This window comes from Podarcis vaucheri (assembly GCF_965113315.1).
Source record: "Podarcis vaucheri genome assembly, chromosome: 2".
Lineage (NCBI taxonomy): Eukaryota > Metazoa > Chordata > Lepidosauria > Squamata > Lacertidae > Podarcis > Podarcis vaucheri.
In genome coordinates, this window is record NC_138760.1 from 90,096,004 (window position 1) to 90,115,159 (window position 19,156).

The window sequence follows — 19,156 nt, forward strand, 5'->3', positions numbered from 1 at the left end:
TGTTATAATCAAAGTTATCTTTAAGTTCATGGTTGCATCAAGTTGACAATATATTACTGCCTTCTGAACAGCTGTTCTTTTTAAAGTTACTATCCTGTGTGGTAAATTTACAGGTCGAGAATCTAGGGCACATTTTCAGGAAAACCACTGAACTTAGATGCTGCTACATAGGGGACAAATAGAGACAGTTAGGAAAGATGCTTCTCAACTTTCTAACTGGTTTACTTTAAAGGTAGCTTGGCCAACCTGGAATGTGCACATTTTTTTCCTCAAAAACATGCTAATCAATTAAGGATATTTTGTCATTAATATTCTCCAAGCTTATAGGTAGATACCTGCAAGCTAATGCATACAATTATAGTGGCAATTTGAAAGCTGACTCATGCAGGCCATACCAGGACAAAATATATTTAAATAAATAAACAAACTGCTGCCAGAAACATGGAAAACTCTGCATTGTCTTTTTCTGCAGTGGAACCCTCTGAATAAACTAACGAAATTTATCTGCACCATCTAAAGTCTGTGTCTACATTTCTGCCTTTCAAGAGGAGGAAACCCTGTGGTGAATTTGGGCACCTTAAACTGTGAGAATATACCCCTAGCCATTTCTCACACATACACAAAGAAAACATATACAATTTACACAGCTAGATCAGCAAGCATATATGACAATCATGAAATAATGAGGTTGAAGAGTGGAGGACAGGGAATGACTTTGTGGCAAAACACAGTTAACATGCATGAGACCACCCAGTTAAGTCATGTCATTTCCACCATGGAGAAGATGGAAACCAGTCACAGAAATAGAGCAGTGATTTGGGATAAGGTAGCTTCTAACTTGGTTTTTAAAGAGTTTTAAAATTCAGTTTATTTATTAAGTACTCAAAGTTGAGTTCTACAATGTTTACTTTGAACAGTGCAATCCTATGTGTGTCTACCCAGTACTTCAAAAGGAAGTTCTGCTGAGTACAAGGGACTTCTCACCAAAGGTATGAATAGGATTGCAGCCTTTGCTAACAGACAAACAAACAAACAAAGCCCTCTCCTCCTTGATGAAATAGCAGTTTTTGGATTCAAACATGACAGTTTTTCCAAAAATTAATAAGTACATTTTTTAAAAAATCACATAATATTGAGCCCTTGACAGTACCTCCCATATGCAAGGGAGAGTGGAGGGGTCCAGTACACACAAGGTTGTGTCACATAAACCCTTAAGTGTTCAGACCTTAATCACACAGAAGCCCCTGCATGCATGTAGAGCGCCTTTTCATGAGTTTGTGTTAAAATATAGCCACCAGGGCTTTTCTCACAGCGGATCTAAGTTGGGATAGAACCAGCCAACACAGTCCCACTTTGTTTGAAGAGGGCTATGGGACTTTAAAAACATTGGGGTTTCCATCATTCTGTCATTTATTTATCAGGACATTTACATCCCCCCTTCTAGTGTAAACGCACTTCAGCACAGCTTACAGGTTATAAAATGATAGGTTCATAAAAACAGTGCCAAACAATTACAAAATCATCAGTTAAAAGGGGGGGGGGCATTGAAACCTTGTCTAGCTCATAAAAATCCAGCCAGAATAAAAAGATCTTTACTAACCAGCAAAGAGGAAGGAGAGGAGGAGAAGGAGCAGGAGCAGGAGAAGGAGAAGGAGAAGTGGAAGGGGAAGGGGAAGGAGAAGGAGAAGGAGAAGGAGAAGGAGAAGGAGAAGGAGAAGGAGAAGGAGAAGGAGAAGGAGAAGTAGGGAGGGAGGAGGCCAGTGGCACTTCACAGGGCAAAGTGACTCTTAATCTGGGTGCAGCAGCTGAGAAGGCCCTCACACCCATCCCACCAAGCCGTGCTTGTATTCTTAAGAGAGAATTATATTCCCTAATTCTATTGGTGAAGGACTGCTTCAGATACACCCCTCCAATTAAATCATTTCACACTATCCTTCAGACACAAGGATTTGTGGCATGCCCAGACTGACAACATTTCCAAGACACATACCTCAATTAGTTCAGAAACCCCTATCGGCGTCACTGTTTCTGGAGCTTCTGGTCCGCCAGGCTTTGCTGCAGTGGCAACTATAGGGCACCCATGGAACCTGAGAAAAGAGAATTCCACCTCAGAGACAAGTCACTCCTTCTTTTTTCTTCTCTTTTTAAAAATAGATTTCAAGACCACTCCATTCCTAAGTGGCTCAGAGAAGAAAATAAACTACACTACACTATAAAATTCCAGTAATAACACCCTCCTGCCCAGCGATGATTTCATATAAACAAACATGTTGAATATTCCCTGAAACCAATTAATGTTTAAAAAAGCATAACTAGACCAAATACAGTTTGAGTGGCACCTAACCAATCCAGACCTTCCTCCTCAATCTCCCGAGCACGTGCCTAAATAAGGACATTTTACATTTTTTGCATATAGGCTAATGACCCAGTCAAGTCCAAGGACTGGCCCAAAGAAACTAAGGGGAAAATTAATTTGACCCAGCCTCATCCTACTGCATTGGCTCTGTTCCAGGGCGCAGCCCCACAAACTCCAAGGCAAATGTGTCCTGCCTGCCTGTTTTCACCAGGAAAACCACAACACTTTCCTGATTTTTCAGTGGTGCCAACTCAACAGGAAGCAAATCACATAACAGTACACTTCCACCTGCAAATGGAATCATGGTATATTCAGTGATGGACTTTTCAAGGCTATAGCATGTGTCTTTGTATGCGTTCTACCTTCTCTTTCTTACTTTCTAGGCAAGTAATAAATTAGGAGTAGCCAAGTTTCAGAAGATATCATCAACGCAGGGACTCTTCAGGGTCTCAGACAGACAACTTTTACATCTCCTGCTAGCTGAGTATGGAACCAGAGAATCTGGAAACTGGAGCTGGGCTTCCTAAACACAAAATACATGGTCTGCGCTCTGCTATGGCTTCTCTTTCAGACAGCTTGGGGTTCTCAGCAAGAATCAGCAATATTTATATAAGACCCGCCTATATAATGAAGAACTTGAAAGCAGCAATTGAAGGAATTTAAAAATCGAAAGCTGACATTCTCAGGATGCTGAATCCTCTGCCACATATCTTCTGCACCTGCGATCAGATTTTGCCTCACAAATACTATTGGCACTTTTAAAAAGAAGGCTTTTTTCCTTCTTAAGACAAAAACCTAAGTAAACAGAATGATAATAGATCATTTTCTGCCATAAAAAGTGGGGGCAGGAAAATGTTACAAATACAGTAAATGCTCAGTTCTAGGAAGCATTCAACTTCAGCCACATAACAAATACTGGCAAGAAGTTTCTGAGTCAAAGGCCTGTCCCTTGCCTTTTTTGTTTTCAGGCTCCAAAGCCTTAGATTTTCATCTCAAAGGGGCAAGTTCCTGGGGGAAGGGAACTTTTTGACAAAGCAAGAATGTTCATGGGAAGTTTGATTCTCAAAGCTGCTCCAGTGCAGGCTCCACTGGGATCACAGCCCAAGTGTATTGCCCTTCCACTGAAGTTATCTAACACTAATCCTGTATACAAGGTATTTTCTCTGTTTATGTGCCATAAGCCTAAGGTTCCCAGGGACAAAGGACGATAAAAATGTGTACTGAGAATTCGAGCGATTAACCATAAAGCTTTTTGGAAATTCAATTATTTTTATCCAAATACATTTGGGCAATCTCTCCTAATACATATAAATTAATGTTGAATTAGGTGCCTTGGTGTGTGTTTTTTTCAGAGGCAAGGGCTGAAAACATGACATATTGCTCTTACAAATGTATTAACATATAGCATACCTTGGGAACAAACTCCCCCCCCCCCTGTAACCAGTTTTAGTGGCATCAGAACACCTGCTTCTCACAGTAATACCTTTGCTAAAACATTGGAAAATGAAGAAGACTACAGTTCCACTCTATAAAAACATATTAAGTTATACAAGAGCCACCAAACATATATCAGGGCCAGTAGGAAGAGGAGGAGAAGTGGGGAAGGAGTGCAGTATTACATGGCTTGCTTTAATCTTGTGCCTCAAATGTGGCCAAATAAGGTGAGAACTTCCATTTCCCCTTGAGATTTTCAGATGTCTCCCCTGTCCTCCACTTCCTACGAGGTATCAACGTTCACACAAGTAGACGTGACATATCGGATAGACAGGATCTGCACTAAGAAAAGTGGGTTTGACAGATAGAGTTTGCAGACATGCAGTCTTGGACCTAGAAGGACTGGGTTCAAATTACTGGTCACTAGTGGATAAGCTCTTGGGCCTATCACAATCTCTTGGCTCCTGAATCTGTAACAGAAGCAACGGAGAATTTAACACTTGTGGGATTTTTAAGAATACAGTAAGCACTGTGAAGCATTTGGAATGCTAGACGTGCTACAGAAATAAATAAACCAGTCAGCCAAATTTATCACAAAACTGGAGGAAGGGGTGCTGCTTTTATTTGAGGCCCACATCTACAGACATAGGGCCAATCTGGAGACAGTTTAATATTATATGCAGAAGCTGCAGTAAGATGCAAGCTCATGAGCTCTCCCTCCACCACATTCACTCACAAGAACAGCAGATTGAAAGCTTCCACATTCTATTTTAAATTAACCAGAGCTCCATGTTACATCTGAAATCAGGGACCTCTTGTTAGTTTAAATTGTAGTTAGCTCAGACAAGCCAGGATCAAACTGTGCTTTGTTCACTAACTGGACTTTGAAGTTACCAAAGTCCCTCAAAGTTTGAGGTAATGAAGAACTCGGGTACCTAAAAAGCAGGGAGAGTGAGGCCAAGGAATGCTGCAGCTTGTGCCCATAAGACCATGAGAGGCCAGTGGGGTGGGACAGTGAGGCAGAGCCGCCCTCCTGACACGCTGCCACAGACCAGGATGGTACAGGGACACAACTTTTATGAAGAAACCAAAGGCTTTTCTTTGGGGAATTATGGGACCAGAGATACTTAAACAATATAAAAATCAAATTATGTATGCGACCATGGCCACTCAAATCTTACTTGCCCAAAGATGGAAGGAAGAAAACTGGAAGAATAAGAAATCAAGACTGCAATGTTTTTAACATAGAGTGGAAATCGTTTATTGAATGTTTACAAAAATACTGCAAAAAGATTAAGACATTAGCAGGATTAATGTAAAAATGTGCAGTGATATTAAACAACTATTGGCTATATGTGTTAAATAATAAATCGGTTTAATTTGGAAATGGAGTAAAAATATTATAAATATAAGGGACCACAGAAAGAGGGGGAAGGCAGTCGAAATATGAAATATGTAACAACTTGATTTTTAAGAGTTTGTTGTAAAATGAAATATATATAGGGACACAGCCAATCCAGCACACCCACCAATGCAGCAACACAGTCCTGACCTTGCCACCTCTCTCTGCCTTGCGCCATTACAGTAAGCAGCAGAAACACTGGTTCAGAAAAACTACTCCTGCGCAACACTAAGCAATGATTCAGCATTACCGTATATCCAAACTGGCCCACCATCAAATCAGGGAAGACCAAACTTTGAATATTAGGGCTACTGTACTATTTGCATTGACCTAAAAGCGGTTTCAGCAGGCGCAGCTTTCCACGTTGCAGTGCTATAGGGGCTTGAAAAGCTCCCTGTGTGAAAAATGTTCTCACCCCTAGTGTCAAAATGCTAGACGTCCCCTGGTCTAAGATGTACATAGATTCAGAGGATCCTGCTTCAGTGCAAGGAGACTTTGAGTGAATGCCATCACTTTCTTTCCAGCTTTACAATTCATGGTACACAGTAATGAAGTCGCCTACGGGTTGCCAAGGAGGATGTAATTCCTATTCCTGTCCTCTGCACGATATGAATCTGGCTTGATGCTATGCCTCTCTGTTAGCATGGATTGTATCACTAATATTTTAGCAAATAATCCGTTCAACTCATTGGAAGTCCTTAAGTGCCTCTCTGCATTCATCCGCAGCCCCCATACATTCATTAGAGCCTACATGCATTCAAAAGGAATGAGAAAGGAGCCCTTTGTGTAGAAATATATGCAGCTCACTCAAAGAGCCAAAACTGGCAACTATAAGAACCACAAAACTGCAGGGCAAAAGGGCAGCTAGTCTAACTTCCTGCAGTATCTAATCCAGCCTTCACATCTAAGCATCTTTAATGGGCTAGTCCCAGCAGAGAGCAGAATCACTAAAAGGAGTACTAGAAGTGTGGCTAAGAGGTAAAGATAAATTTACTAAAAACTAATCTGGATGTCTGGTGCAAGGGGGCTGATCCACAAACTTCAGAGGAATAGGCATGTTCCCCAAACAAAAGCATCCAATCGGTCCTAGAAAAAATCCTTACATTATAATCTATAAATAAGACAATTTGTTACACCCTAGAGAAAAATGTGGCAGCTTGCTAAAGTGTTTTAACATAATGCACAAATTCAAATTTTTTTAGGAAAATAAAATCCAGCTTAAAAACCAGCCCAACAAAGGTTTTGCCCTTACTCCTTCACAAACCACTTAAAGGAGGTGGGAGAGATAATGGCTGTGGGAATCGGGGATGAGACATGGAGCTTTCTAAGCAAACTGTTGAGCTTTTGATACAGCTACTGTTATTGCATCCACCTTTATTGGAGCATGGTGGAAGCTAGTCGGCTAGTATAAACTCCAAGGTTCTTAAACTAACAGGTTCTGGTAACACTTATGCAACACAGGATCGTTGCACTAAATTTGGTAGGTAGAGGCAGGGAGGCACAATCTCCTAAGCTTCCATCCTGACCAGTGTGAGCAGCAGGACTACGCAGGACTACATCACTCCAATAAGCCATGGTGCTGCTGGCTTACATACTAAGAATCAGGAATGTTTCAGAAATTCCTGCTGGCCAAATGTTGGTTTGGTGATGGAAACAATCATATTCCTAATCACAAAGACAGAGATCGCCTGAAAAATATGAGATTGCATGACCCTGAGTTTTAATAATGGAGGAAGGAAGATCAAGCATTCTAATTTATGAGCTCTTTTTCTGTAGAACACACTTGCACTTTAACTTCCAAGATATGCCAGAAGGCCTGGTGAAATGGCTTCTGAGAAATTATGAGGTTCAAAGGGCTACAAAGGTTTAACAGAGAAGAGGGTGAGAGGATTTTTAATATGACATTTATATCCTTGCTATATATTTCCAGCTTTTGTCAACCCTACAGTCAGAATCCTCAGTCTATCTGGGTGTTGAAGGGTGTTGAACTCTACAGTGGTCATTTTCTCTTGATTTATAACAAGGTTGCATATTTAACCCAGTGTCAAGTAGTAGCAGTAATATCAACTCAAGTAAAAGCTAGAAAATCCTTTTCGTTTTCCGGGGACAACATTATAGAGAAAGGATAAACTCAAGTATAAGTATTCGGTTTCACAAGTACAACTCACCTGAATATTCCCCTCAGCTGAACATCTGTTGCCAGTATGTTCAAACATAACAGATGCATCACAGATGTACTGTAAACCAAACTTTCTAGCAAGTAAATAACATTTCAGGAAATCCTTCAGTTGGTGTTGTTGTAAAATAATAATTCTGCTCAGTTTTTGCAGTCTCATGGACCTTATTACTGAAATTACATTCTTACCCAATACTGAAGCCACTGATATTATATTACCTGACTGATTTTACAAACAGCCAGAACTATAAAATTCTTTACCATGCATTTGAGGTCAATGAGAAATTAGAGCTTTGAAATTTTAAGATAGCTCAGAGCAAATATGAAAGTATTTACTTACCAAAGAATAACAAAATAAAGAGGAATCAAACTATAAAACAGGTTGACACACACAAAAATCGCAGCTTATTTACATTTGTTTGCCCTCCAGCAACTACCTTGAAGGACAGTTTAAACTGATGGGATTTTGTCTCTATCAAATCTGCAAATAGAAATTTAACTCAGTGACCTTTATGGTGTACTGATGAAAAGGAAACAGGGCAAAGACGAACAGAGAGACTGATAAAACAGTAAGATGTTTCAGATTGTTTGGTGGAACAAAAAGACACTATCCTGCAATCAGAGTAAGACATAAGGTGGTTTATGCAACCTAGTTTGGACGACTTATTTTGTCCTCTTGTACTTGTTAAACATTCAGTATTCAAAATGCATACCCTATTTATTTCTGCTGAAACTCTCAGAACTTAAGAAGAGGAAGGAACATAGCAGGTGAAGAATGAAGATTCCTAGGTTTTGCTTTGCAATCTTTCTATGTTGTGACCTTGTGAGGGGGAAATCCACTCTATGTACCCACTTGTAACCATGACCTCAACAACAGCAGCTCCCTTCATAAACAACTTGCCGCTGGACAGTGGCTCTGTAGACATTTCACAGAAAAATGAAGTTGTATCTCTAGATGCAGATGCTAAAGGCACTAACAGAGCAGCAGGCCAGGAATATAGCAAACTAACCTGTCTCTGTAACTAGACATATAAAATAAGTGACAATTTAACACCCATGCAAAACCAAACACAATACTACACCTTATGGCTGGATATGTACACACTTGCAAGCTCTTTTCCAAAGTATGGGGGAGGGGGAGTGTTAACTAAGCCTTCAAAGAAGGAGATTACGTTTTGATCAAATCATTAAAGGGCATTTTTCATCTGTGGGATAGCTCTCAATCATTTCCATGGAAAGCATGTGAAAACTACACAGTCATCTACAGAACATGTTCATACATGATCCCTTGAGCTGTGGCTACTACCCTGGATAGCTTTGATTTAGGGATTTTCTTTATAGAACATGGCTCATTCTGACTCTTTCTTTCATGTACATACCTGGCTCACTTGGTTACATACCTAGTATTTTCCAAGGTCTTCTGCATTTTCTTCGACACCTTCTCAACAGCAGCTTGTCGTTTACTTTCTGGAATAAGGTCTATTTTGTTCAAAACCACGATCATTTTCTGACATGCAATTTGCCCAATCACCAAGCACTCTGCTGACTGAGTCTGCATCCCTTTTGTTACGTCTATTACGAGCATCATCAGGTCAATTATCTGAGCCCCTGAAATAAAAAAAAATGGAATCAGTGTCAAATTTCAAAACATCAAGACAATAAAAGTGTGGTTGCAAATACCACCCATATTTGTTATAACCAAAGAAAACAGGTGGCTTAGATAAAATTCCACAGTGAACATTCTACATTTTCTAGATATTTAAATGATTATAACACTAGGGCAGAAAATAATTAAACAAAGAAAACAGAAATCAAAATTTAATTTTGCTCCACAGAGTATCAAATAAAAAAATACAATATATCACATCTCATTTCAGAACCACAGTGACCCAACATAATTTTAACTGAACAATTTAAACTTTTTAAAAAAGCAATCTGATAGTCCTGACTTAAAAATGTGCTATAAACGCTGCAACGCTCCACAACAGTTAAAATACCACTGTCAAATTCTTCTCACCATGAAAAACTCCCTATTAGATTAAACTTAAAGGGGTGGCAATAGGATCAATAATATGGAGTCGGGAATGCGCACCAGCTGTTTACCCAATTCGATAATTTCCAAATGTTCACAGAGTGGGGGGCCCTGCTTGCTGGCCCCGTCCCTCCATCATAATCCCAACAGCATGTCCCTGCAGCCCCCACAAGTCCAGGCTGAACTTCTGCTCCGAGGGATTTGCTATACTTATGGTGGCTCCCCAAATAATATAGATCCCTAACTGGAGAACCAACATGGGTAGAACAGACTCACCACAGCAGAAGTTCAGTTCAAGCACATTGAGGGCTGCAGAGGTGGGCTGTCAGGATGGTGGGCTATCAGGAGGGGAAGGCCAAAGAGCACAACTCTTGCTTTCCCCACCTAATGAGACTAGAAATGCACAAGAGCAAACTAAATAAGATGGTTCTTATGATCCCTTGTCTAAGCCTACTTCAAACCTCCTCCTTCCAATGCCTCCAGCCACCAAACTTAATAGTGCTGTGTCAAAATATGTGTATTCTTCACCAGGGACCAAACACTGGCCATGGCCCTCAGTTATGGAGATTTTGGAAATGTATGACCACCTATCGGGTTTCCCCCCTTCATCTATTCACTCAGCGTTTAAGTCACAACACTAATTTACATCTTGGCTTAAGATATGCACCTCTGAACTGGCACAATGTAGTTATGTGTCATAGCCTTATTCAAAAGGTGTGCTGCTTTATATGATATGGGTTAAATTATAAAGCATTTTAACAGCAGTTTCAGACAGTTTCACTTGTCTTAACAATAATACAGTGGTACCTCAGGTTACATACGCTTCAGGTTTCATACGCTTCAGGTTACAGACTCCGCTAACCCAGAAATAGTACCTCGGGTTAATAACTTTGCTTCAGGATGAGAACTGAAATCGTGCAGCGGCGGCACGGCGGCAGCAGGAGGCCCCATTAGCTAAAGTGGTGCTTCAGGTTAAGAACAGTTTCAGGTTAAGAACGGACCTCCGGAATGAATTAAGTACTTAACCCAAGGTACCACTGTATCCTTAACAACAACATTCTAAAAGTTATGCTAAAACAGGTTGTGCTAAAAAAAGGTTATGACCAAGGCACGTGATTTACCATAATTGTTTTTCTTTCGGTTTCTCCCTTACCATCAGAATATAAGAGCTTGCTTGCTTTTTCTTGGCTTACTTTATTTACCCGATATAATCAGCTATCCATATCCATACACACTCATTTAGAATGTCCATGAGCTCAAAAAATTCAGCTTAAAAGTGCATTAAAATGCAGCACACTGTAGTAATCAAAGCTGAGGAGCACAAGGGCAAGATACACAATTAGCATAATGTATCTGACCATCTTTTACTGGTGAAACAAAATCAAAGCAATAAAGCACTATTTCCATCTTATCAAACATTCAGATGGCTTCACATGTGCATTTAACAGGCTGACACCATGTTTTCCGATTATCTTTGGGGCACTACAATGCAGTGATTCAAGCAAATGTATGGGTCACAGTGCATTATTTACTAACTCATGAGAAAACAAGTAACTTCAGCATGTTAAAATGTGAAACCACTCTTCGGCTAATCATTAAAAGCTGTCCTCATTTAAACACTAGAAATCTACATAAACTGGGGGTGCATTAATTTTAAGCAGTAAGATTATAATCTTTCACTTCAACCTGTGACTGCAGGAGAAACGTGTCCTTCTCTAAAATGGGAACAGCAACATTTACCTAGTTCACAGGGCTATGAGGTTAAAGAAAATTATTATACACCATTCTGCATACTCAAGTGTTGCAAAAATGAATTACGTATTTTGGGTGCTTTTAAAATGTTTTTTTCAGAGTACCTAGTATTCATTATTTGTAATGTTGTGGTGTATTTTATGTTACTTTAATGTCATTAATGAATTACATTAAACTTAGAATGCCTGTTAATTGTAGCAACGTCCAAGTAATGCCTGATACAACAGCATATGCTTTGGAATATAGTAGGTATACAGTCATACCTTGGGTTGAAGTTGCTTCAGGTTGAATGTTTTCAGGTTGCGCTCCACGGCGACCCAGAAGTAACGGAACACGTTACTTTCGGGTTTCGCCACTTGCGCATGTGCAGACAGTTAAAATGACATCACGCGCATGCACATAAGCGGCAAATCGTGACCCGCGCACGCACAGATGCAGATTGCATTCATTTCAGGATGCAAACAGGGCTCCAGAACGGATCCCGTTCGTATCCAGAGGTACCACTGTACGTTGTTTTTTTCGACACATAAAACTGTTGCTGATTATACCATAGCAAGCTTACAACTATACCATTGTTTTCAACTGAAATCTCCTCAAAATTGAAGCCCTTAAGAACTGAGGCATTTTGATTTATCAGATAAAATTAATCAAATCATTCCATAAAACCGATGTGTTGTAATGTGAATTTCACAAAAACCAAACCACATTGGATCTGTAAACTGCCAACATCAGGCCTAAGTGAATCTTGAACTAATTTGTATAGTTTTAGCTGTCACTATCTCTCAGCTTTTGTTTCCAACATGTAAAAGAAGAACCACTTTACCTGAAACAGTGACTGCTAAACAATCTGAAATGCTGAGGTGTTTCGTAAACAATGAATAGTGCTAGCTATAATTCCTGAATCAATGTAAATTGGATCTTGACCAGCATGGCTGAAAGGAATTAAGGCAGAAGCACTGAGGCATGAACACTGCATAACATCCTGATTTCCCCCTACAGACCAAGGGTGGTTTCAGCCATTACAAAATTCCTGCACAGGGCTTGCTTTTGTATAGGAAATTTGCAATATTAGAAGCTTACGTTATTCTAGCTCAACTGTATTATGAACATCTCCACAAGCCTAAGAGGGTGGAAAAAGTCATGGGAAACTGCCAATCTCTGAATCAGACCAAGCATATCCTTCCTACTGCACACCAGGAATGGAAAGTTGTGACACTGGAAGAAGCAGGGGATGCCCCACAAATATGGAACTTCTTTCCTAAATGCATGTGGGGAAAGGCAAACCTTTTTGGAAGTACAGTGGTACCTCAGGTTACATACGCTTCAGGTTACAGACTCCGCAAACCCAGAAATAGTGCTTCAGGTTAAGAACTTTGCTTCAGGATGAGAACAAAAATCATGCTCCTGTGGTGCGGTGGCAGCGGGAGGCCCCATTAGCTAAAGTGGTGCTTCAGGTTAAGAACCGTTTCAGGTTAAGTACGGACTTCCAGAACGAATTAAGTACTTATCCTGAGGTACCACTATATCAGATAAACTTTTTGATAGGTATTATTTACTGACCCTACTTTTCTTAGATTTAAAAAAAAAAAATCTAAAGGATCAGTTTCCAAAGGGGTAGCCTCTTAGTCTCCAGCAACAACAAAAAGTATTGTGCCACTGTAAAGACTAGCAAATTTCGTATGGCATAAGCCAAGAATGGGGAACCGGGTCCATTTTTTTTCCTATTCCAGATTTCACAGGTATGTAGCAATTCCCACACGCCTGTCAAGAAAGACAATGGAGTTCACTTAAAGGCTGACATTCCAGGGAGAGTGCAGTAAGGGGGGGTAGCTTGCTTGTAGAGGAGGGGGTTCCTACGAAGTAAAATTTTATGAACTCCTGACTAACATGAAATAAGTGGGCAAAGAACTCACTGCCAAACCATATTTATGACAATAAAAGATTACAAAGATATCTGAGATTTCCCGCAGGTATTAAGGACTTAAACAACAAAGGAAAATATGAAGATGAACCTATGTAACACCGCACTGTTATGCATATAATCTCATGAACAGAAGGCTTTTAATTCAGGTAGGAAAACACTATCACAGCCGCAGCGGTAGGGACATCAGAAACAATGACAGGAATAAAACAAGCCGATGCTATCTCACCATAAACCTGCACAATTTGCTGAGAGAACATCTTCCAAAGACACTGTGGGGAAAAGGAATAAAAAGAGTAACCGAACTGTTTCAGTTTTTCAGAGGATATTGTTCCATATAGATAAAAAGTGATCTGAGAGATGAGAAAGTTCTTCAGAAACCACCAAAGGCAGACAAGTGGGACTCAAAATGAATCTGAATGAAGCAGACACGCAGAAGACTGATCTGCATACATGAAAGCATCACTGAACAAGAAAACAATTACAATCTACTGTGGATACACCAGCCATGATCAGACAGAACCAATTACAAATTGGAAAAATCTTCTAGAAACAAAAACATTATGAATCTATGGGAGGAGGGGGGAAATTTCCAACCTATGAGCGATTTCCCAGGAAAGCTAGACCAAAAGATCTCAAAATGCAGATTCAGTTACAGTTTTTGAATTAAGGGTATTTTATCGTTTAAAACTCACCTTGCCAACAAAGGTCCGTATAGTAAAAGCCATGGTTTTCCCAGTAGTGATGTATGGAAGTGAGAGCTGGACCATAAAGAAGGCTGATCGCCGAAGAATTGATGCTTTTGAATTATGGTGCTGGAGGAGACTCTTGAGAGTCCCATGGACTGCAAGAAGATCAAACCTCTCCATTCTGAAGGAAATCAGCCCTGAGCGCTCACTGGAAGGACAGATCGTGAAGCTGAGGCTCCAATACTTTGGCCACCTCATGAGAAGAGAAGACTCCCTGGAAAAGACCCTGATGTTGGGAAAGATGGAGGGCACAAGGAGAAGGGGACGACAGAGAATGAGATGGTTGGATGGTGTTCTTGAAGCTACTAGCATGAGTTTGATCAAACTGCGGGAGGCAGTGGAGGACAGAAGTGCCTGGCGTGCTCTGGTCCATGGGGTCACGAAGAGTCGGACACGACTAAACGACTAAACAACAACAACAATCGTTTAAAACAAACAACCAGAGGCTGGGATCTCTACAACACACATCTCCATATATTCTATATATCAATAAGGTGGAAAGAGCAGGCTTATTTCCAAACTTAAAACCACGGCAGACAGACATTAAGCATACTTTATAGATTTATTTCCAAATAGGAGGCAGCAGCACACAATCGTGTAGTGTATGGGCTGTTGCGGCCAAGTCTCCTCTAGCTGCCTCTCCAATATAAGAGAGTGCTGTCAGACCTATTACACCTTCTAGAAATGGCAATGAACAGCTATTTCATGACTGCACACCATCCACCCACACAAATATATGACTATAGCTTTAGGATTCACTGTGATGTAAGTTATTGTTATTTCTTACATTAACGAGGTGGCTCTGAACATTGCCTGATCCCAGCCCTGCTGGCCTCCAGCCCTCAGCAGGTCCCGCAAACCAAATGCAGCCCCTGACCCGAAAAAGGTTGCCCATCGCAGCCCTAACACGTATAAATACATAAATACAAACATATGCTCACCCTGGAATGCATCTGCAGTCTAAAAACAAAAACCTATCAACTCACTAGAGTGAGGTCACAAGACATAATCAGAGAAGTGAAATGTATACAGTGGTGCCCCGCAAGACGAATGCCTCACAAGACGGAAAACCCGCTAGACGAAAGGGTTTTCCGTTTTTGAGCTGCTTCGCAAGACGATTTTCCCTATGGGCTTGCTTTGCAAGACGAAAACGTCTTGCGAGTGTTCCGATTTTTTTCCGCTCCCCACCTTTTTCTAAGCCGCTAAGCCACTAATAGCCTTTTAGCCGCTAAGCCTTTAATAGCCGCTAATCCGCTAAACTGCTAATAGCGCTAATCCGCTAAGCCGCTAATAGGTTGCTTCGCAAGACAAAAAACCGCTAGACGAAGAGACTCGCGGAACGGATTAATTTCGTCTTGCGAGGCACCACTGTATTACAGAAAATCTTTCCCAACATTGGCAGTTCAGCAGTCCTAGCCAGCATTGGCCAAAAGCGTACTGTCTTTTGCCTTTCCTTACGACTCTGATTGAGATCCAGCAGCTTCATCCTTGACTTGTTCACCAGACAACCAGACTTGCCTTTCACTATACAGCTCCCATTACCCTGTCCTTTTGAAGCCCAAGATGTATATTTCTAAGACCCACTCTATTCTTGTGATTGTAATTTGTTTTAAACTGTTTTAACTATTAAAACAGTTGTGACCTGCCCTGAAAACTTAGAGTGAAGGGCAGGTGTTAATAATAATAATAATAATAATAATAATAATACTTAACCCACATGGACAGAACCAATTGCATGTGTCTTTCCAGTAGAACTGGTACCCTGTGTAAAAGGATACCTAATCAGTAAATATAAAATGTTTTTGTTTTTATAGCCCAAATATATAATAGGAACTCATTTACAATAATCCAATTAAGTGAGCTACAAATGTCAAGACTGGATCACTTATAGACCTCCCCTTCCATTTCTTGGAATCGAAAGAATTGTTACTTTATTTTTAACAGGCTTGCTGCACACAACTAGAACAGTGAGACTACAATACTCCAGGCATGTGTTGTATGTCCAGGTGTTTTTATAAGTGCATGCGAACACCAAAGATGAATTTCCAGCTACTCATTTCAAAGCATATGAACTTTTGCCCCCTAAAAATGAAAACTAAAAGAGGTGCCTTGAGCTTGGCACATGATCAGACTGCTCCATCAGTATCTATCAATATCAAAAACTGTACATGCCTTGATCTCCAAACACAATAAAAATTGAGCGAGTAGAGGAAAAGGGAAGAGGGTCCAAGTGAGAATGAGTTAAAAGGTTTCACATGTCACAGGAGGATTGAACATAAGCACAACATTCTGACTACTTGCCTATTTAAGCTACTGCTGTGTTCCTTTTTTGTTTTTGTTTAGGTAATCTCTTTAGTTCTCTTTGCACAAACAGCACAACCCCTCTTCACAGGCACTGCAAATGGCAGAAAATTGAATTTAAAATGTAGAAATAAAATAATTGTGGGCCATGGGCTATAATTTGATTTCATGCTTTACAAGAAAATGAAATAGCATTTCCTTGAATGTATTTTAAAATATATATGGCTTTTTACCATGTTAGGATTTCCTCTAGCACAGAAGAGAAAATGTGCTGTTCTCAAGTATCACTGCTATTCGGGGGCAAAGCTGTTTTAATATGCACTTCCCATTCTGGGGAAAGAGGAAATTCTTCAATTAATAAACCGGGTGGACTGAGGCGAGTTTTAAAAGGTTTAATCAATTTCATCTGCACTTAGGATAAAAAGACTGACTATTCTACTCTTTTCTCCTTCTATACTAAAGGGTTTTTTTAAAAAAAATAATCATAAAATAAATATTTTATTTTAAATTCTTTGAGGTTAATATCTCCTGTTTCAGGAAATATTGTCTGTTTCATGCAGTGCATACGAAACTTCCCCCACCACCCTCTCTTAACTTTTTTTTTTTTTTTTTTTTGCTCCAAATCCCCATTCAGAAGTACGTAAATTATTCTGTTTCATATATAGTAACACCTTGGGAGATACTACAAGCCATACAGGATTTTTGTAGGTACCTTTGGGGAGCTGATGGGGTGAACAAGGAAGATTTTTCCAGGATATGCAAGCCTTCAAAATCCCACACTAAAGGGAGGGGGCCAAGAGTGCATGAACTATACATGAAAAAACCCTCTGTAAACGAATGCAAATCATGTATCAAAACCAGATACCAGAGCTTTGGACAGACAACATTTTGAAAAGAAACAGGAACTCCCAATGTGGTTCCAGCATCCCGTAAGTATTTTGAGACATGCTGTTCCATATGGAAGGTGTCACTAAACCCTGGTGGCCGGATGTCAGGGGTGAACATCAGGGAATCAGTCACTCCTTAATTTCTGTGTTGCTTCCTACAAAAACCCAACACCGATTGCCGCAGGAGTCAAGATATTTGATTAGAGAAACCCTTGAACAGAAAATTGCCGTGCTTCTAGATAGCCAGAAGTTACATTGACTCCTAACGTTACAACAAGGCACAGTAGCTTTCTGTAGCTTTCTTGGCCAACGCTCTTGTAAAGCCCTAAATCAGGGATGGGGAATCTTTTTCAGGCCAACGACCACATTCTCTCGTGAGCCACCTTCTGGGGGCAGCATGCTGTGGCATCTTGGGCTGCAGTTACTGTCCCCAAGCCAAAAGTGCCACTCAGTGAAAACTTCTCATTTCTCACATATAAGTGAATGGCTCCCATTCACTCCGAAGGGCACAGTAGAAGTGCTGCACTTGGTGACAGAATCACTCAAGACGGAGACTTTCCCTTCACATGCATCCCACCTAACAAATGACAGGGCTTTGCACTAGTCCTTAAGTGCCACAAACTGGCAGGACAACAAGGAGGAGGATCCCAGTGAGGGATGCAGCCATGACTGGGACCCACCGGGGCAAGCTGGGGCTGGAAAAGCAGAGGTTGGGGTTTCGGAAAGTACACATGGGATGATAGAGGACAGCAAGAAGATGGGGGTCAGAATGCAGGGACCAGAAGAGGAGTACCCCTCATCAGAACTGGAGAGGCCTCCATCTCTATGAACAAGGCAAACTCTGAGGTGTAGGGAGAAGCAGGAAGTACGCTCTGGGAAGCACAGCTGAGGTGCTGGATCTGCTCAACTGCCTATGTTGATAGACTTTAGCTTGGATACTCCAAAACGGCTATGGGACTGTGCTTCAGGGTTGATTCTGGGCTGTATTTCCTGACTGCTTGACTTTGAACATGGCTTACTTTCCCCGTCCATTAGACTTCAGATTTTGCTTATGTGGACTGACCCCTGGACCGTGTTTCCTGACTGTGGAACTTTGGACTTAGCATACTGTATATGCTAGCAGGAATTGCTGCCAGGTAGGCCAAGGATTCAGGACGTTCAGAGTGACAAAGAACTCCCTCTTTGGAATATTGTAACACAGCGGTATGTTCAGTAACGGAATGGGAGGGGGTTCCCTGATTTCAGAGCAGAGATGGGGAATCTGTGGCCATTGAGATATTGCTAGACTACAACTCCAAACATCCCTAATTTTGGTCTGCCATCTTTTTTCAAAATGGTGAGTGGTGGACCATTGTTAACAATGATTGCTGCCCCCACCTCAGGAACCATCATGCTGAGTTTGGTGACAGTATCTCAAGTGACAGCCAAACCTATAGAGAACAGACAGATGGACCGACAGACAAACCACTTTGCAAAATATACAGTAGATTCTCCCAAAGAAGTTATAATTTAAATTATTATTAAAAGAAATTTCAATCCACTAGAATAAGCATATGCAGCAAGCTTGATTTTTCACATGACTTTTTATGGGTAGAAAAAAGAAACATGAGTCGAAGTATGCAGAACAAATGACAGCATTTCCTCTTTCCATAGGGAAAAAATAATTAGTTTTCATCAAAACTGGACTTATAACTAGAACTTTAATCAAGGCATGTCAATGTTATCTGGATGTAGTGGGCTTTTTACACTCACTTGAACTTAACTTCATGAACAATTTAAACCCCAAGTACCTCAACTGCACACCATTCGTCTCATAGAAGATTAAGTTTGGAAATTTGTGGAAGGGGGGGGGTAAACAGAAGAAGGTTAAAAACAAGAATAACCCATTCTCAAGACTGCAGACCTGAAATCATTGCTAGAATTCAATGCAAATGGCCTTAACAAAAACATAGCAACCAATCAAAATTGAAAGTGCAAAATTAAATAGCAAATGTACATGAACGTTAACTAAATTTCCTAACTGAAAACTCACTGAAAACCTATCTTAAAGCAGTGCTTTCAATCAGACCACTGTTGTTGTTTGAACAAAATAACCTCTAAGCAATAGGTGTTAAAATACACTTGTGGGTGGGGATGTTATGTGATC

The 19,156-nt window shown here is 40.5% G+C and overlaps 1 protein-coding gene across 4 annotated transcripts in view; it reads right to left on the reverse strand.

The window, feature by feature from the left end:
* EEFSEC (eukaryotic elongation factor, selenocysteine-tRNA specific) overlaps positions 1-19,156 on the reverse strand; it is a 164,372-nt gene that overhangs the window by 107,948 nt on the left and 37,268 nt on the right. For all 4 annotated transcript variants that reach the window (XM_082209881.1, XM_082209884.1, XM_082209882.1 and 1 more), the window contains 2 exons: positions 8,769-8,976; positions 1,991-2,087 (listed from right to left, as the gene is read on the reverse strand). In XM_082209881.1, the coding sequence (XP_082066007.1) occupies positions 1,991-2,087; positions 8,769-8,976 (305 nt within the window). The remainder of the gene's footprint in view (positions 1-1,990; positions 2,088-8,768; positions 8,977-19,156) is intronic.